The sequence below is a fragment of the Dermochelys coriacea genome, chromosome 3 (genome assembly GCF_009764565.3).
Source record: "Dermochelys coriacea isolate rDerCor1 chromosome 3, rDerCor1.pri.v4, whole genome shotgun sequence".
Lineage (NCBI taxonomy): Eukaryota > Metazoa > Chordata > Testudines > Dermochelyidae > Dermochelys > Dermochelys coriacea.
The window spans coordinates 137446897-137467965 of NC_050070.1; the positions used below are offsets into that span (position 1 = coordinate 137446897).

At 39.4% G+C, this 21069-nt stretch overlaps 1 protein-coding gene across 2 annotated transcripts in view; it reads left to right on the top strand.

Annotated features, from left to right (window-relative positions):
* The window catches only part of RYR2 (ryanodine receptor 2), a 735866-nt gene that overhangs the window by 384669 nt on the left and 330128 nt on the right, over positions 1-21069 (top strand). For both annotated transcript variants that reach the window (XM_043511417.1, XM_038395332.2), the window contains 5 exons: positions 3625-3817; positions 5928-6144; positions 9578-9682; positions 12345-12448; positions 18844-18927. In XM_043511417.1, the coding sequence (XP_043367352.1) occupies positions 3625-3817; positions 5928-6144; positions 9578-9682; positions 12345-12448; positions 18844-18927 (703 nt within the window). The remainder of the gene's footprint in view (positions 1-3624; positions 3818-5927; positions 6145-9577; positions 9683-12344; positions 12449-18843; positions 18928-21069) is intronic.

The window sequence follows — 21069 nt, forward strand, 5'->3', positions numbered from 1 at the left end:
TTCATCTAAGGTTGCTGTTGCACTTCCAGAGCGAAATGTAACATAATGTCCTTGAGCTGTTTTTGTCCCAGCAGGGGTAACATACAGTATGTATTTTTTGTCCATGATAAATTGCACTCAAATATGTAGTAACATATTAAGCTGTTGCTTCTTAGTTCTGATCCCAGAAAGGTCAGGGAAGAAATGCCAGTTACCATAAAACAAGACAGAGGAGAAATTATTCTTCCAATTTACGTACAAGATTTACTTATGATTATGATTATTACTATTTAATACATGGAGAAAGACTTGCATCTGATCCTGTGACTTATGCCTCTGCTGAGTAGAGGAAGATAACAGAGGTCACATTTGATTTTTAAAAAAAATTGATTTGTACGTTCATATTTTGATTTTCCATTTTTCCTGAGAAAATTTCCAGGATAAGAAGCAATTATTCTTTTATTGAATAAAAAGAGGATCCAATTAACAGTCACTTATATTTTTTGTTGCTATGAGAAAAATTAAAATGACCAGTCTCATGTAGTTAAGTAATTAAGTCTTAAGTAAGCCACAACAAATAGCCTGATCAGAGCCATCACGTAAAGTAATTAACTGACTCTCCACCGCATGCTCCAATAGTAAATCCCCCTCAAGCCACTCAGTTTCCAAATGCCCGGGAAAAGTGATGGAGTTTGAACATCAAACACGATTCTGGAGAGTAGAATCTTCAAAACACATAAGGCAGCAGGTATGGGCACCTGACTCCAGGAAAATGGAAGGGCATGACATACAATGATTAAACCTGGACTTTTTATCCAGGTCTTTAGAATCTGTATTGGAAATGATTCCTCAGAGCTCAGGTGAAGATGACCTGTGAATCTAAACTGCACAACCAACATCTCAAATGACCTAATATTATCTAAAGCTAAGTTAAAATTGTCTCGATCACAACTGCTCTTACAAAAAAGGAAGGTTTTTTTTTTTGTTAGTTAAGACAGAGTGAAGTTTTTGGGGCACCGAGCAAAGGTCCCTATACCCACAGTTTGCCACCAAAAGGAAGGAAAAGAGACATCTGATGACCACTCAACCTATTGTAATCTCAGTGTTGCAAGGTGATGGGTGCTCTTGATGTCCTTGTGAGCACTGTTTTCCCAGGAGGTTCCTGAAGCTCATTGGCACAGAAAGGGCTTATCTTCTTTTTGATAAAGAATTCAATCTGTTTAGCATAAGTCTTTCACTGTAAGGCATTTTCTCCAGTCCTCAAGTTATTTTTGTGGCTCTTTTTTGCACCTTATCGAATTTTCAACCTTATTTTTAAAGGGAGGACCTGAGAACCGGCAGTGCAAGTGGGACGGTCCGGTCTGCCATACCAGCAAGATATTTATAGCTGGTACAGCATACCGGAAAGACGGGCCCCATGCTGGCAGGTCCTCTGGCACAGCTGTACCACCCCCAGCCCTCCCATGCAAGGTGTTCTCTCCCAAGAACCGCAGCAGGGAAAAGAGCAGAAAGAGGGGCCAAGAGGTGGCCCCACGCCAGCAGCTCCTCACGCTGGCAGCTGAACTGCCCCCAGTCCCACCCCCAGCCCTGTCTTCTGGTAGGGCTGCTGTACAGACAGAGGAGACCCTGCGTGGAAGGGTTGGGGTGGTACAGCCGCACCAGAGGAGCTGCAGGTGTGGGACCTCAAGTTCTGCTCCTTTCGCGCTGTGGTTCTGAAGTCTCCAATGCAGTGGGAGGGAGGAGTACAGAGCCCCACCTCTCCCCAGGGTAAGGGAGGGTGGATCATGGGGAGGGAACAGGGAGAGTGTGGGGGCATCAGGCTGGGAATGGGGCGGGGAGGAATTATGTGGAGAGTCACGTGAGGAGGTCACTTGCCCCCCCCCCACTGGTAAGAAATGGATTACATTTGCACCACTAATGAGAACTGTATGTAGTATTCTAATATCTGTTTTACCAATGAAGCATACTGAGATCAAATCACCTTTCTGCTATTACTACTCAGTTTATGTAACTAAGGGTCACATTAGCCATTTTTGACACCCGTAAGGGGCTGATATAGTTTAACTGTAGGTGTTCTGTACTTAATATGCACTCTGCTTTGCCCCACGTATTCCAAAAATTATAGGTCTCATTTTTAAAATCCATTTCCAGAGGTTTTTCACTTGCATATTTCTTCTTATATCTCATGTTATAGATAAACAAAATGCGAGAAGTGTGTTATTTCTTATTTCCAATTTCTTCTGTAGATAACTCTTCTTGGAGATCAGGAATTTTATATGTAATACAGTGAGATGTGTTATTTAAATGAGTGTGGGGAAGAGAATGATACATTCCAGGGTTAATTGAAATCAGAGCAAAATAACAGACACCTCTATGGTGAAAAAGTATTTACTAACCTTTATTATTTCTGTTTTAGAGCTTGATTATGATACCTTTTATTTACGCTGAATAGTACAATATTGCACAGAGTAAACAAGGATACCACAGTCTGGCCCTTTATAATGATACTTCCTGATTTTACATTTTCAAATCACTTTACAAAGAACAAATTTTTGTTTATCTTGGATGATGAGACATACTATAGATTAGCATTTTGATATATTTTACTCCACACTATATCATGGGCTCATTGATGATAGAAGAGAAGATCTAATTTTTTTTTTATGATTAAGGTATTCAGCACTCTTCATTTGTTGTATAGAATTTGATAACTGAAACAAAAGTCAAAATAATATACATTTCTAACACAAGCATGTGACAAAAAGAAAAGGAGTACTGGTGGCACCTTAGAGACTAACAAATTTATTTGAGCATAAGCTTTCGTGAGCTACAGCTACACTAAGTGAGCTGTAGCTCACGAAAGCTTATGCTCAAATAAATTTGTTAGTCTCTAAGGTGCCACCAGTACTCCTTTTCTTTTTGCGAATACAGAATAACACGGCTGCTACTCTGAAACCTGTCATCAAGTATGTGACATGCATTGTTAGTTTCATCTTCAATTAATGTTCTGGGGAGTTGGGTTCGTTCAGCGTATACATTAAACAATATTTACATAGAACATAAAAGGAAGGAATTTTTGACGCAAGTTCCTATTGTGATTGTGGTATTTGGATGCTCAGTAGTGATATGAAGGACTTTTAATTCCAACCTCCCTGGCAACAAGCACCGAAAGTCTGAAATGCTGATCTTCTGTTGGTCAGTGGCTCAGAAGCATCCCTAGAGAGCCCAGATAAGATCCTGGCCAGCTAATGTAGGCATTTTTTTAATAAGGTGTAATTTTTTCTCCTTCAGGTTTTAATCCACTTTTTGGAATTTGGAACGGTGGTGTAAATGGGGGTAAAATTTCAGTTTTGAGTTTTTTTGAGCCTCAAAATGGGACCATTATTTATTTCCAGATGCATTAAGCACAAATTTGCAATAATTAAAATAATTTTTGCAGATGCCATTGGGTGCATATCTGCACTTTATTACAAGCTTACTATTAATTCTTTGATAATCTAGTATTGATGTCTCTGAATCCAGGCAGATGTACTCCATCTGTTTACCTCATTATTATTTTTTTTAAGTAAAATTTTCAGGTTTTAGTGAAACCTTTTCTATGCGACTCTCTAAAGTTGTTCTAAATGTATTTCCTTTTTTCCATAGGCTGTATTGCACGGACAGTGAATTCTCCCAATCCTCATCTGTTAAGAACGGATGATGTCATCAGCTGCTGTTTGGATCTGAGTGCCCCAAGCATCTCATTCCGGATAAATGGTCAACCAGTTCAAGGGATGTTTGAGAATTTCAACATAGATGGCCTCTTCTTTCCAGTCGTCAGCTTCTCTGCAGGAATAAAGTTAGCATCCATTGTAGTTTTTCCTGTTTTCAGTGAACATGTCCAATTATTTCCCTGCTACCGTCCCCTTCATTTTCCTTTCTGACATCTGCCTTCTTGGCACATTGCCTGTTCCATAAAGGTGTCCTGAAGGGATAGTGCACCTGGCATTTGTCAGCATGTGAACATGTTCAGGTAGTTCACTAATATACTCCACTTAGGATTTAACAACATCTTCTGTCTCCTTTTTTAGCTGCCAACACAACATACATTGCTAGCATTCGCTGCCAGGTCAGCCTTTAAGACAAACTAAAAGAAAAACATCAATTTATGTACGTGAATTTTTCTGATTTCTGCAACGTAAAAAATGTACTTTCCATAATGCGCCTGTGGCAGTGTAGTCTCTGTTAGTTGAAGATACACAAGCATAATTGGTCAATTCTGTCTGCTGATTAGGTGAACTCTGGGATTTCTTGCTGAAGCTAAGCTCTCATAGCATCATCTACCAGTAAAATGTTCTAACTAAAACTAAAAGCTGGCTCTTTTGGGACCTGAAAAACAGCTCTGTGTAAGCTCGAAAGCTTGTGTCTCTCCAACTGAAGTTGGTCCAATAAAAAGATATTACCTCATCTACCTTGTCTCTCCAGTAAAATGTTCTAGCACCTGTAATCTGGCCTCAGTTATACATGCTCATGTCACTTCCTGGCTGTACTACAGCAATGCTATCTTCCTGCATATGCAGCTGTGGGCCCCCAAGGAACATCAACTAGCAGAGAATGCAGTAGCTTGTTTCTTCAACAACACAGCAACACAGTCTACCGCTAGGACATTTAACCTGTATTCTGCTCACAATGCAGTTTTCCAATAGAATAGCAACTCAGATTCAAGGTCTTGATCCTCTTCTTCAAGGGTGCTCAATGGTTTGGGCTCATGATAGCGAAAAGATTGCTTCACATTTTGGGATCCAGAGTACCGTCTGCAGGCGTGTTGCCCAGGCACAATGGAACCACATACTGCAAGGCTAAATCTCATCTGTGCAGGCCCAAAGCTTTGCTGGTAGCCTCTCCAAGACTGTGGGACAAACTCCTACAGGAATTAACCATCATCAATCATACCTTTCATTCTAAATGCAAAGTGTACTTTTTCCACATTACTTCTGCTAATATATACATATAATACAATGTACATATAACAAATTATATTAAAAAAATCCTCCCCACACAATTTCTCCTTGAGGAGAAGGAGAAAGAAAAGAACCATATGTGAATGCTAGTAGTCAAATAGCTCAATGGACTTCTGGAAGGTGTTGAGATGGTACTGGGATGAGGGCCATATAAGAACCAGAATAGAATAAAATGGAATACACAGCATTCTCCTGTGGTGTAACTCTACTGAAGCCATTATAGTTACACTAGGGATTAATTGACTTTTTTTTTTTTAGTATCTTCCAAATCACACTACACCAAGATGAATTTCTCAGTTTTGTATCACTAAGTTATGCTCATCTCTGTACTCAGAGAGCCTTGCAGTGGCAAAAGTGATAGGCATCATTGTACAGCTACAGAACATAGAAATGTGGAAAACTCGTACTGTTGAAAGTAAAATAAGTTTTTTGTGTTATGTTCTGAAGGTTTCACATGCTATTGGAGAAAGTATGGAATGATTTTCCATTGAGTTTTTGGGTCTCATTTTTCAAATCTCCCAAACTTCAGGGATGTCAGAGGGAAAGGTTCTGGGCCTAGCTCTGATTGGTGATCTGTCTGTCCCCAGGGTTGTGGCCAAACTTTGGATGCTTGGAAGGTTATTGACTTCTAGGCGTCTTTAGCAAGCTGGTGTTCTCTCACTTTCTTCTCCATTATCCTCCATCTCTCTGAAACTCTTGAATAAAAGGTGAAGAGTAGCTTGTGGAGTGACTAAATCTCTTCTGGTTATGCACCTGTTCCTTCTTCCTTCCTTCTTTCTCTCCACAATCCCCAGTGCTAATTACCAGGTTACATTTGAGAGGAAAATGTTTAATATGGTGAAGAAGCTGCAGCACTGATGGTTTTAGATTGCCTTTGAGGGCAAAAGACTAACCACAGATTTGTACTGGAGGTGCTATGATTGCATAAATTGCTGCTGCTGTTTACAGGGTACGTTTTCTGCTTGGAGGCCGCCATGGAGAATTCAAATTCCTGCCTCCACCTGGGTATGCACCTTGCTTTGAAGCTGTTCTACCAAAAGAGAAGCTAAAAGTAGAACATAGTCGAGAATACAAACAGGGTCACCAATGTACAAGAGACCTCTTGGGTACAACCATCTCTTTATCCCAAGCAGCCTTCACACCAGTTCCCGTGGATACTAGCCAGGTAAGGGAACTAAACACCACAGTCTTTCTCAACCCTAGACATTGCAGGCTCGGGTTTGCTTCATGTTTGAGCTTGCAACTTGTTTCAAACATGTGGGTTTTCTTTCTGTTCTGATTTGGTACATTTTATTGCTAACCACTGAGAATACTGGGACATGCAAAGCACAATAAAGAACTTGTTGCTACTTTTTAGAAATTTTATTTCTTTCACATTCACGAAGCCTTAGGACATCACATGTTGTTTTATCCTTGGAGTGAAACTAGATTAAAACAGAGTGACCTTTGAATTAGTGGTAACTGTGGGGATGATACAGGTATTTTATTATTGAACTTTTTATTGATATAATATTTTAAAGGTGAAGTCTTGTAATCATGTTAGGTGCATTGGGCCACATTTAAACCTGTTTTATTTACTGAGGTTGCCATGTGACTGAGAGCAGAGTGTGGCTCATTATGGACAGAAAATGGTATAAATTAAACTTGCATTATCCTTGTGCTTTATTGCATATCTGTATTTATTATGGAGAAATAGAAAAGTTGACAAATGAAGGCTAACATTAAAGAGAAGTGTGCTTCTAGCTCCACCTATGACAACAGATAACAAATAGTCTGTTTAATTGGGTTGATCCTTAGAATGGCAACTGATGCATCCCCAGAATACTGGCCATTGCTACACTTCTGGAATGATGTGGGCCCGTCCCCACTGGCATGACCTCACACACACCAGGCATGTGAGGTCGCACCAGTGGGGATGGAGCACTGCAAAATGGCATTCTCCACAATACCACCTGGCAGGGACAAACCTTTCCAAAAACAGGACAGTCTGGCTTAAAACTGGATGAATGGACTGCCTGTTGATCCTGCTCCCACTGACATGAATGGAAATATTGCCATTGGCTTCAGTGTATACAGGATCAGGCCCTAAATGTTCACTTTTAGTGAACTTTCAGTCATAAAATGATTGAACAAGAAAGAACAAATCCTGTGAAACAGACAGCACATGTCCAACTATGTAATATGCAGCTTTTATGGTAGACTAAGGCTGAGGCGCACATATTTTGACAGTGCTCTTTTATACCGTAATGACTCTGAGACAGCTTGCTGGAGATTTGTATGTTTAATAAATATAACTCTTCTGTTTTGTGGGTCCTGTCATGTAATAGTGGTGAATAATGTAATATCAGGTTTGTTAATAATTTAGCACTGTGTTCCAGGGGTCTGTTTTTTTGGAGGAGAGTGAAGCTGATTTCGGGGAGAGCAAGGGTGACTTGTATTCGTGATTTCCCTTACAGGGCTTTTTTTACCCAGTCCCCTCCCAGTCGTACTCTTTCTTCAAAGTTGGCCACAAAAGAGTGATCTTCTGCAGGTTTGTTTGGCAGCGCCTCTGCTTCATCTCACCAATACGGTGGAGTGGTTTCAGCGGCACATTCTTTTTCTCATGCATCCCCCCATCAGGCTCCTGGATCAGTGCCGTTCCTGCTCTGACTCTCACCAGTTACGCTCATAACTGCCTCCTAGCTCCCCTTTGTGCACTGAGTAGAGAAGCAGCAGCAAGGTGGAGGGCAGAAGGGAGGACAAACCAAAATTGCCTGCTAATCACAAAAACTGAAGGGGAACCTTCCCCTGCAATGCAATCTCGACTCTTGGAAGGAAGCCCAATGGCAGATTATTTCTTCCTTTCTGCCCCTGACCTTTCCTAGTCGGGGGCAGAGAATGCAATTTAAGGACAGGCCATGGAACTTTGTAAGGGCTCCACCATTTATAGCATTACCCGGTAAAATAGTGTATTTGGTGTGAAAGGGTTGCTGCTTTTGTTCCCTCGTAGTATTTCCCAGTGCACCCCTGAACAACAGACCAGGACATTCATTAGCAGCTTATACTAAAATTATCAGCATTAAAATAGTCAACAATATTCATGCTGATAGTGTTATCGTTAGGGTTCAGTGTTAACATCTAAATGAGATGGGGTAAAAATGTAAATTCCAACCCCCAGACTACCATTGCCTCCATTTTACAGGAACAAGAGATATCCTAAGAATTCAGTCTCCAAAAAAGTAGCTTGTTTTTGCAAAACTACATGGGAGAAAAAAGCCTTAGAGAAATAATACCAATGATTATATAGCATATTGAATCTGTAATTGTTTTCTCTAGATTCAGTACCCATTTGAAGCTGGTGGGTAATGTGGGATATATTTTGTGAGCACAACTTATCTGTACATTTATTTAGATTCTTATAAGGCCACCATTAGAATAGTGTATAAGCTCTGGAAGAGAGTGAAAATGCATATTGTACATATTTATACAGCACTTCTCATCAAGACACTTACATTGTGTGTGACACCTTACTGGTTCTTCCCTACTCAGTGTAGAGAGGGGAGCTAGCAGGCAGGTAAGAGAGAAATGTGACTGGAGTAGAGGACAGAAATTTGCATAAAGTTCACTGAATAACATTGGGGAGAGGTACATTTTGGTCAAGAGCAAGTCACTGCTTTTATGAAAAGTGAAGGCTGACCTATTTTCGTGATCTTTAATGTGTTGCGGGAGTCAGAGACTCCCCAAAATTCTGCCAAAAAATTCAGTTTTTCTTTCCATTCCGTACATTTGTAGACAAACTGTTGAATTTTTAAGTTTGTGTTGGCAAAATAACAAAGTGCTTTTCCAGGAAAACATAGGTAAACTTTTAGACTCCAATTCTGTCTCCAGTGTACTCACTGCCTTAGCAACTGCACTGTGCACTGGGGAGTTTCGTGTGGGATACTGGGGAATCTTTCCCTCTCCCCAGGCGCCACGTGCCCTACTTATCACCAAAACATCAGAACCTCTCTGTCTGATGGCGGAGGGATAGCACAGTGGTTTGAGCATTGGCCTGCTAAACCCAGGGTTGTGAGTTCAATCCTTGAGGGGGCCATTTAGGGACCTGGGGCAAAAATTTGGGATTGGTCCTGCTTTGAGCAGGGGGTTGGACTAGATGACCTCCTGAGGTCCCTTCCAACCCTGATATTCTATGATTCTGAGGCAGGTCCTGCACCCATGGAGGTGTCTGTAGTATTTATATTCCCTTAAACAATTGTTATGGAAAGCATTTTGCTGAAAAATGGACATTTGTGTTAGTGTTTTATCATGTAACTGAAGAAATACTGTCAGTTTGGACAGCTTCTAGATATTTTGGAGGAATTTTTTTTTTCATGTTGTGTCTACATCTCTTTCTCCATTTGCCCTTTCTTGCCCATTTTTAGAGCCATAAAATACTCAGAAAGACACAGATTAACATGTATCTGTTGAAGGAGCATTTAAAAACATATGAATTTCATTATGGTTGGCTTGAGAGATCTCTAATTTAGTCTAACTGACTATTTACATTAATGATGTTGGTTATGAGATTGCACAGTAATACAATTTATCTGTAATAGGCTCTGTCTCTCTTCTGTCTTTAGATTGTATTGCCTCCTCACCTGGAAAGAATTAGAGAAAAATTAGCGGAGAACATCCATGAACTCTGGGTTATGAATAAAATTGAACTTGGCTGGCAGTATGGCCCAGTAAGTACCTTTTTAATTTTCACATTCTGTTAATTACTTTCTTAGATAGCAAAATTGTACTATATTATTGTACTGTGTGGTGACATCACTCTGATCATACTTGATTTTCTCCATTGCTAAAACGGGGTAGATTTTAACCTTCTCCCCAATAGTTAGCAACTGACAGTATTCATATAGCCAAAAAGCAAAGATATTGGGCCAAATCCTGGTGTCCATTAAGGCTGCTTTATGATGAGTTTTAAAGTCAGTCTAACTGGCTAGGTGTGGATTCCCAGGCTGGTGTAGAAACAGCACAGCTGGCTCTTCTTTTTCAACTTGCACTTGGGCAGGAGACAAAGTCAGAGGAAAGGAGTGCAACTGGAGCATCACGTCGGTCTTGGCTGCAAAACAGTTTTTGGGGGGCAGTGCAGTGCAATGTAAAGCAGCCGTAAGACTCCTCTAACATGTCAGGGGCATGCTATCACTATCTCCCCCACAATGGGTGTGCACTATCTTCCCTCCCCGATAGAAGTGGAAATCTTGGTTATGGAGTCAATGAAGTAAAGACCAGTATTAACTCTTGGATGGATTTCTGTTGGGAAACTCACTGGGTTGCCAAGGGAATAAGCCATACAGAACCGGTGCTTCTCGGCATGCCTTGCCTCCCTTGATCAACATGTACCTCCTAGAGTCCTAGTCTGAGTGTTCATGGAAAAAATAATTCTGTAGACTCTCAAGGAAAGAGAGTTGCCAGGAAATCTCCAACTGTCCCTCAACGCCTTATGAAAGTTGTATTCTTTTTGTGCCTATGTTAAACTATGCATTTTATTGTTTATGTATTTCCCTAAACACACTAGGAAAATACAACCTAGATGGAGCTACTATAAGATGGGTGCATAACTGGTTGGAAAATCGTTCCCAGAGAGTAGATATCAGTGGTTTACAGTCAAACTGGAAGGACATATCGAGTGGGGTCTCACAGGGATCAGTTCTTTGTCTGGTTCTGTTCAATATCTTCATCAATGATTTAGATAATGGCATACAGAGCACACTTATAAAGTTTGTGAGCGATACCAAGCTGGGAGAGGTTGCAAGTACTTTAGAGGATAGGATTAAAATTCAAAATGATCTGGACAAACTGGAGAAATGGTCTGAAGTAAATAGGATGAAATTCAATAAGGACAAATGCAAAATACTCCACTTAGGAGGGAACAATCAGTTGCACACATACAAAATGGGAAAGGACTCCTAGGAAAGAGTACAATGGAAAGGGATCTGGGGATCATAGTGGAACACAAGCTAAATATGAGTTAACAGTGTAACACTGTTGCAAAAAAAAAAAAAAGGCAAACATCATTCTAGGATGTATGAGCAGGAGTGTTGTAAGCAAGACACAAGAAGTAGTTATTCTGCTCTACTCCACACTGATTAGGTCTCAATTGGAGTATAGTGCCCATTTCTGGGTGCCACATTTCAGGAAGGATGTGGACAAATTGGAGAAAGTCCAGAGGAGAGCAACATATTCAAAATGCAAAATATTTGCATATTGTTATTGTTTTCAAAAAGAAAAAAATACATACAACCTACAAACATACTTTGAATACACAATCTTATTATCAAATAATGTTTACAGTTTGTAGAGCAGAAGAATCTTATAGTACTATTTTGATTTTACTTCAAGTTTAGAGCGTGGGGGGAAGAAGCTGTGATCCAAGACTAAGTAAATTCAATTCAAGCCTTGAAACATCCCTGTGAAGTATTATAATCTTTTTAAGGATGGTGTAATTGAGACCACAGTGGTTATTGCTTTCTCACTTCAGTGGCAAAGCTGGAAATAATACTCATGACATCTGTCACCCTGTCTATTGTTCTAACTCTTAGGCTCCACTCCCTGATTGAGGCCGATGTCAGAATGAAGCTCAGAATGGAAAGTTTCAGCCTGAAAGGAATATTTTTGGCAAAGCTATGACTGGATGAAATGATAGGGTTTTGTAAATTACTCCCTTCTTGACTCTACCTCCCATTAATAAGAGTACATTATTTGTGCCAATCTTGTATGTGTGCTTTATAGTTTCTGTCTGCTGGTATGCTGCTGGCCAGCTTTGAGTCATTTTCTGGAACACAAATTGCCTGAATTAAGAGAAGGGGAGGTTTAGCCTTAAGTGAATATCCTTGTTAGTATGGAATATTTTTTTCTGTATTATGCACGTCAATTGAGCCATGTAAGTCCCATACACAAATTTGCACAAACTACTCTGAGAATGGGAACAGACATCCCTAAATGATATTTAAACTGACTTTTTATGGTGCAGTCTGTCAAATTATGCTGAGTTCTATGCAATCCTTAATATCTTGTTTATCTTTGAATAATATTTTTAAGTCTATTTCAGTATGTTTGTCTCAGTGTGTACCTGTTGTGAACTACTGAATAATATGTACTGATGCTCATGTTTAAAATGTATTACATTTTGGATTTGTCTTATTTACTGAGAGCCAAATTCTGCCAATCTTACTTAATGATTAATGTTTTATGTTCTGAAATTTGGGCTATTTTTGGATCAAAGAAATACTCTGTTTCAGTAGGGCTGACGATCAGTCCCAAGTTTTGAGGGTCTTTTTTTTTTTTAAATCATTACTACAGTTCTTAAAGCACATTTAAACTCTTTCCCTTATTGTCTTGCAGGTTAGAGATGACAACAAAAGACAACACCCGTGCTTGGTAGAGTTTTCAAAGTTGCCAGAGCAGGAACGAAATTATAATTTACAAATGTCACTTGAGACACTGAAGTAAGTTTCTACCATCTACAGTCTTACAGCAAGTTTTTTTCATGCAACTAAGCAGCTGTGGTGTCAGAAATTCTAATCCAATCAGTGAAGTTTGTTTATCTGTAGGGTAGTAATACAGAAATGACAAACTACGATATATTGATGAATAATAGACTTGAGACTAAAAAAGGCCATACTAGCTAAACAATTTGTGATACTGAAAGTCCATTTCTCAGTCTCCAGGGAATGTTAAAGTCTCCAAGGTATTAGAACAATAATTATCTCCCTGCCTTAAAGCAACTTCATATTAGTACTGAGTAGCACTGCCTGCTTTGGTATGTTTGAGATTGTCACACCAACACAATGACATTTTGATAATGATGAAAGGACACGGAGAGCCATTTTTCCCCTGGATAGACGGTGTGAGAAGTGGGTCCAAAGTGTACCTCACAGAAGTAGGAGGAACCCTTTATTTTTAACTTTCAGTTATCATTCATTAGGCACAGTTTTGCAATAAACAGTGATTTGTGGTCATGAGAAGCTGGATAAGAATTACTTCAGCATTCCTTATCTGGATGGTTGCCACCGCCTCCTACTTGCCGATGAGCACATGCATGTGTGAATATTACAGGCCCTCCCAACTTGGAACGCTAGAGTATTTCAGCTGGTCACTATTACACATCCTCCATCTGCAGTATGATGCTGCCACTATATTAATAAGAGACTTTCTTGAAAATTCTCTCCTTACCTGTGATAAAAACCTCATGACTAGGATGTGTACCGGTTTTCCCTATCTCTCTTCTCTGCAGTCTACTAATTTGTTTTCCAGTTTAAATATATAGCCTTTTTTGTAACCTTAATTTAGAAAAGAGACGACCCTGCAGAATCAACATACATTTTAAGTGGCACTTTGATGGAAATATTCCTACTTTCCTCTAAGAAAAATATGCTGTGTATATTGAGAGTATGACTCAGTTATACTCATGGAGTGTAGGTGCAAAGAACTTTTAGGGAGCTTGAAGCATCCTCCCCAGAACAGGTTTTGGAAATACCAGATACTTGGTTAAAATAAATTGCTCTTCAAATACATTTCTATGAGCACTGGTGAAAAATTGTTTCTGGCAAGAATGTTTTGGCTGTATCCACTTATAAGGTGAACTCCTTATGCAGGGGAAATCAGCCCAACTTTCTGTTCAGCTAGGTGGCAAAATTTCAAGAACAGCTCATGGGATTCTCAATCAGTACAGCACTGTCATTTTAGTTTCCAAAATAATCTCTGTCCAATTTGTGAAACTCCAAAAGTGATGCCATCAATTTTGCCTTCAGTCTCAGGGCCAGATTAATTGTTGGATTTATAGAACAATGACATAAACATAGGAAGCCACAGTCTCTCATAACATTTAACGTATACTAATAATATCCCATTGAATACCCATCATGGCTTTTATGGGGTCCTGACATTTTTACAGTCCCAGGTCCTCATAGCCTTCTAATCTGACCTTGGGAAAAACATAAGTCATTTTGTTTATGTATAATATGAAATTAGTTGTTTTGTACAGTGATATTTTTATTTCTCATAATATATAGAATCTGCTAGTTAAGTGAATGGAGGGCCACTGTATAGCAGTTTGCCCACCCTGCAGCTTTAATAATGCATCTGATTACAATCCTGCAAGAGCCTTATTTTTGTAATACTGGACCTTTCTTAAGCATACACTGTTAGTCGTGTTGTATTATGGTGACTTTGTCATGTAAAAATTAATCCACTAGGGACTAAAATGAGAGTGTCAGACTCCTTTCATTTCTGCTAGTCTACATGAGTGGAAGAATAGTGCATTAATCCGCTCTTAATATCCCCTGTAGTGATTTGAATCTGAAGGTACTTTCAGTGTAGTTTGAATAGTCGTTTAACTGAGTTTTAAAATCTATTAGTACTCAACTTCAATGGGGGGGGGAGAGAAAGAGGGAAAGGAAACATCTTTTTTTTAAGCTTCTTATAACCCTTTACACAACAATGTCATATTCTTCACATTTTGCATTAGAGTGTTCGTTCAAACTTGAAAGCGCTGTCTCGAGGTTTGAGGAATAGCTCTGCACTTTAATTAATTTTGTGGTTATTGACAGTTTTCTGCCAGCCTTACTTGATCTAGAGATGCAGAAATCAAAAAAGTCTTGAATCGTATCATCTGCCACATCTTTTCTTCTCATTATGCTTCTATTTCAGTATATTTGATAGTATACTTCACAAGTATGAAGTATAAAAATAATATAAACTATAGAATGTCAAAATTCAAGAATGAGTTGTCAATGAAAATGGTTTAATATTAAAATATGTTTATTTGGTTTTCATGCTATACTATATACCTTAGTCTGTGAGAGGTTCAAGTGATTTCAGTGGGTCTGTTTGAATTGTAAACTTAAGGGTGATTATAATCTGACTCAAGGCCTCAATTTCCCCTTTCTCCACTTGTGGCTCCCTGATTCAGTGCCAGTTGGTCTGGATGCAAATTAGAGCACGAAGGCTACTGCTCTAATTTACTCTGCTTGTGTAAATTCTTTTATACCAGGGAGGATTTGCTGTAGCAGAACTCAGTTTCCCCATTCCACCTCTGTTACCTGGGGTTCTTTTAATCCAAAGCTCTTGGTAACTTTTACTCTGTGCGAAGTGGTGTCAGGAAATAAGGGAGACATGGCCGTCCAACCGATAGATGGCTGGCACAAACAGGACAACACAAGAGTGTTTCCATTTAAAGCTAAACTTTACTTAGTCTCAAACACTTACACACATCTGCAACAGGTTATTAAAACACCCCGAACCCTAGATAATTACTGAAGCTGAGTGTGGCCTTCGAGTGGCACCATGACAGGCTTCCTGCTGGCCAGACTTCCGTCTGCCGGTGGGGACCCCAAGATGCATCCAGAGGGAGCGTCCCAGAAGAGCCCCTTCTGAGAAGTGCAGCTACCTCAAACTTTCCCCCTTTATTTATACATTAGTAATACAATGACATATCCCTTAAAGAAAACTTGCTAAGCAAGCAGTTTTTAAAGGTCAAGCAAGAGGTTTTCTTTTGATCATCAATTTAACCAGATATGTTTTGTATTTTTCTGTGTGTCCATGCCTTGGGGCCCTGACAAACATTCCAGGGGGCACATATAGACAGACTTCCTATTTTTATAAAATACATATATCAGCAATTTCAACATTCTTAGCAGGAAGATGTGAGGTCAAGCCGCCCTGTCTGAACCTCCCTGTCCTCCTGCCTTGGTTACGTTAAGGCTGCATGACCAATTTACGACCTGCTGATTTGGCTACTTTTAGCAATAAGCAGTAGTGGTTCAGTGCAGCCTGCTGAGTTGGTTACTGTTAGCAATAAACAATGGTGGTTTCAGGCATTTTACTGGTTTGCCAAAATCTTCCCGTACACCTCCTTCCCACAACACACCTCCCCTCCCCTTACATTGGCGATGGTTGGGAGAGCTGGCATAGGAGGTACATACACTGTTAGCTGTAAGCCAGCAGATGCTCCCTATGGGCATTCTGCAATGGGAATCTCTGGCTGGTGGCTTTAGTGAAATGGAGAATCTGGGTCTTAGTGTTTAGTCTTACCCTGGATGGGAGAAAGTGATGTGATTAAAGGGTTGAGCCTCTAATATACACATTTATACACTGTGAAATACTGTATTGGTGATTGACAAGCAAGTCTTCAGCTATCAAAGAGTTATTTGTGCAATGTCAGAATATTCTTGCACGTGCAAGATGGAGGCAATGTAGAAGACTGAGCCGCTTGTCCTGGATTAAATTTCTGTTTTCTGAGGGTCAGTGGTATAACTCAGTTCATCATCTAGTCTTGTACTATGCATCAACAATTGAAAACAGTGTTAATAAGTTCTATTTCAGAGCTTATTTTTTCTTTTTGATACTAAAAACAAATACGAATTTATGGGACTGAGCGTGAGTTTTAAAAAATAGACCGACAAACATAATTCCTTATTGAAAAATAACCGATAGAAAATGTGGGTTCATGATAGATAACACTACTATTTATTTTACATACAGTAGAAAAAATAAGATTTAAGAATCAGTTGAAGCGTATGATCCATCTGCAAGGAGAAATAAATATGGGATTGTATAACACCCTGAGCAGCAGTATGCACTGGAAAGTAAAATCGAGAAAGAATGGTATAACTAGAATCAGCCCAAATCAAACCTTCCATCCCAACCCCTTTGAGTGATGGGAAAATTGGGATCTTAATCCTGATTTCCTATCTCTTGGGTCTCTCTTTTAATCAGTCTGAGCCAAAGTTAATGATAAAAACACCCTCAAATTTGGGGAAAGTTCTGATCTGGGTCCAAACTTGAGGACTTGTACACTTCTGTAGTTTTAAGAGAACTGAAACATAGCCAGCCATCTTACTAACAGCAAATTTGTAACTCTGACACTGGAAAAATTAGGGTCTGACACTTACCCCTCTAATATCAACTAAAATATTTTCTAGCACAGATAAGCCCACTGGTTGCCAATTAAAATATCTGAAGTCTCTCTTTCTAAAAGAATCACATTTTAAAGAAGACGGGTGACATTTTCTGGTGTTTTTTCTTTCATATCATCTTAGAAATGAACACAGCCTAAAAAGATGTTGACTGAGAGCAGTGATCCCACTAGTAAATTGTCAGTACTTAAAAGGGAGACGTTCCTGCCCTCAGAATGCATGACAAAAGTCAATAAAATATGTCTATCTGAACTTTTACAGCATATTATAATGTACAACAACAGTTATTCAGTCTAACACAAACTTGTTTGTCTTTCCTCAGTTGATAGCTGTAGGCTAACAATAACAACAAGGAAATGTAATCACAGTTTTTGGCAAACCAGAACAAAAACTGTGTGCCCTTAGATTGTACGCATTATCCTCACAAGGCAACATATGATCATTTGTAGGCCCTTGGATTTGAATAATCTGTCTGTTTAGCCTGTGATAGAGGACTGTAAAATGCTTTAGTAGGTGTTCGATTACATCAGATAAAATGGTCATGGTGTAGGACAACGTTGCCCAGCCTTTTCAGGTTGATGACCATTTATTCAAATAAAAAAAATTTAGGACTCCTTTAAATTTACTATAAAAGTAATTAGAAAAATGTATCAGTGATAAACCTGTATAATTCACTTGTGTGTAGATTTTGAGAGATTGATGGAGAATATTTAATCTTGAAGGATAAAGGTGCGTGGAAGGCAGGCAGAGTAGTGAAGTTTTCATTTTTTTAGATCGTACTAAAAATTTCAATGACTCATGACCGCTCCGATTTCCTTTTGTGATATCTTTGGGGGTTGTATTCATTGGCTGAGTAAAAACTTGTGTATGATATATAACATACCGCTGCAGAAGTTTATTTGGTTCCATGCTGAAAAAAGTGTAGTGGTGTTGTCTTAAAACTATAGCATTTAAAAATCAAACATTTTCTAAAGAAATAAACTGAATGCACCTTCCTAGAATTTCTGATCTTTGACTCCTGCTAGTATTTGATCCTTTGATCTGACAAGGATGCCAGCTTTTTTTTTAAAAGCCAAAATGGGAGTCCCACTTAAAGAAAGAAAGTTAAAAATAGAGTATCAGTATGCTGTTTGGCTTGGCCAGAGTCTGAGATCACTGCAGAGGTAGTATGCTCTGTCTCTTTGGGAAAGGAACACCTTGTTTCATTCGTCCACCAAGTTCTCTGGCATAGGAGTAATATTGACACTACCTGGAGGAAACAACCTATAGTTCTCCTTTTTGGAAATGAAGTCTGTGTTGCATGGACTCCTTGATTATGAGTTGGGAGAAAATAAGAGTTGCTAATTGTCTCAAGACATCAGGAAATACAAAGAGAATGACAGTTTATAGTCATGATTTTTTAGATGGTATATTGAAAAAATTCAGAAGGTTATACCAATCTATTCAGAGTCAATTTACAGCTGTGCGTATTATATTTATATTGTATTTAACTCAAAAGAGAGTATCTGCTCTGCTTAACTGAGGAGCCTTTTCTGGAATGTGTATGGAAACAGAAATGTACTTGACCAATATAATTTTTTACTTTTAATAAACATTTTTTGGGGGGGAGGGAGAGGAGAAGTTTTTCATTCAACTATCTTAATCGGATGTATTTGAAATTTTTACCCATATGAAAGCTCTAATAACAAGTCTGATCTAACATTTTAAATAGGGTACTTAGAAGTATCCTAATAAATTTTTCCAACAATACATAGAATTGTATAACACATACCTCAAAAGAAGTGTGGTAAGAATCTTTACATAAAAAAAGGAATTTTATGTTGTAGTTCTTGTAGGTCTGATTTGACATAAGGGTCCTGTTCTGTATATCTGATAACAGAAACCAATATTAAAAGTGACAGTTTATCACTGGTTTTGCCTTCCAGAACCCTATTGGCATTAGGTTGTCATGTTGGAATTGCTGATGAATATGCTGAAGAAAAAGTGAAAAAACTGAAACTTCCTAAGAAGTAAGTCAAAATTCAAACACATCCTTTTTATTTTGTTTTATTGTTTAATGAGGGAACAAGAGTTGAGGAGACTGAGTTCTAATAAGTGTGTGTGGAGGAAAGGTAGGGAGGGAAGAGGGAGAAGAGAAAACACTAACTGTAGCCCACAGGAGTCAGCATGTAGTGACATTCTGACTGTGATCTTCAGCTTTTTGGGTTGGAAATGTATTACAGACCTCCTTCATCTACTTTGATTTTGTATTTTGTACCCAGAAAATAAGTGAATAAAACATGGGTCCAAGCATACCATTCCACTCCTTGTACGTCATGCATGTTCATATTACCAACTATCATCACATGCATTTCTTTGGGTCTTGTGCTCCTAACTCATTAGGTGTTTTTCAAAATCCCCTCACATACATAGATATACAGTAAAAGATTTTTTTATCCAGGATGTCGGGGGGAATGTGGGGTGCTGGTAAGTGAAAAATTCTGGTTAACTAAGAGGGAAGGAGTTTGGGTGGTAGGGGTGGTGGGGGGTGCTGGACCCGGGGGACACTCACTTCGGGTGTTTCCCCATTAATGGCGACCTGTTCTGGCTGTTCCTAGGTGGAGGCGCAGTTAGGCGGCTCTGTGTGCTGCCGCCACCCTGCCCCGAGCGCTGGCTCCTCAGCTCCCATTGGCTCTTGTGCGTGGAGGCAGCGTGCAGAGCCGCCTAACTGTGTCTCCACCTAGGAACAGCAGGGACAGGTTGCTGCTTGTGGGGAGCTGCCTGAGGTGAGCGCCCTGCTCCCCAACCTCCTGCCCCGAGCCTCTTCCCGCACCCAAACTCTGTCCCAGAGCCCATGCACTGCACCCCCCCTCTGTGCCCCAGCCCCGCACACCCTCCCACACGCCGAACCCCTGGTGGCTGTTCCTCTGCCTAGGAGCAGCAGGGACATGTTGCTGCTTCCAGGGAGCCAAGCAGAGCCAGGTATGTTTCTTATACTTATTTTTTGGAGTCAAGAAAATAAAATTAAAGGGGATGAAGGACTATAATAGGTTTCTAACTCAAAAAGATGATCACAGTTAGAATGTCACTACCTGCTGACTCCTGTGGGCTACATCTAGTTTCTTTGCAAGAATAAAGAAAGAAAAATAAGGAATTGGATAAACTTCCCCAAACTCTTCTTCAGTAATGGCATTCTGAAAAAGGGGTAGTTAAGACTAACTAAGGTGCATATACAATATCTAAGTAACAGGAAATCATACTTGGTAATATAAGAACAATGCCACTCTATCCATGACAATGTTCAGTGTTTTTGAATTCCATTGGACTGGAGATCATAACTTCATTGCCTCTGAAAAAACCAGAGGTCCCAACAAATGACCCTTTTAATTGAGATGTGGGCAGAAAAAAACCTAAAAAAATATTCTAAAGTAAATTAATAGTAAAATAATATTACTGTGACAATTCCCATTGACATCAAGATACAGTTGTGTCTGACTAAGAACTCAATAAGGACTTCAGGATTAGGAACTAGCTATGTTGGTGTTAGGTTGGACTACATTCTATGTCAGGTTTATTTTGGGCCTTCTGAAGGAATCTTGAATTAATCTGACCATCATTTTAATTTACCTGCTACAACACTTGAGAATGATAACAGTTGCGATAGAGATACGGTTTCTGTACCCAACTAGTAGAATTCATTGAAACTCTGCCAAAACATTAGGAGCTACTAGTAAGCAACAAGGATTTCTGTATTAAAGTGGGAGAAGAGGTCACTGGTCTATTATGATGGCTTGAATTAATAAGGATCAATTCATATGTGCCTAGACTTACTGACAGCCCTTCTGGTAGAAAATACAGATGAGCGAATTCTTCTGTCAGTTATAACCATACAATCACAATGAAGTCAGTGGTCTTCCACAATGAACTCAATTTAACCCTTGGGGTGGTACATTGGTTTTATAGTGCACAATCATGTAGCCATTCAACATGCAGAACTCCCATGATTTCAGTGGCTACAGGATAAGTAGATCAGGTTAATAGCATGATCACTTACAAAAGCTTGTAATGAATTGCCACTTGTTATGGGCCATTAGGCACTCAAAATGTTCAAACTTCACGCAAAATACATGAAATGAGTTGCTACCCTGGATTGATCTGACTAGCTGAGAAAT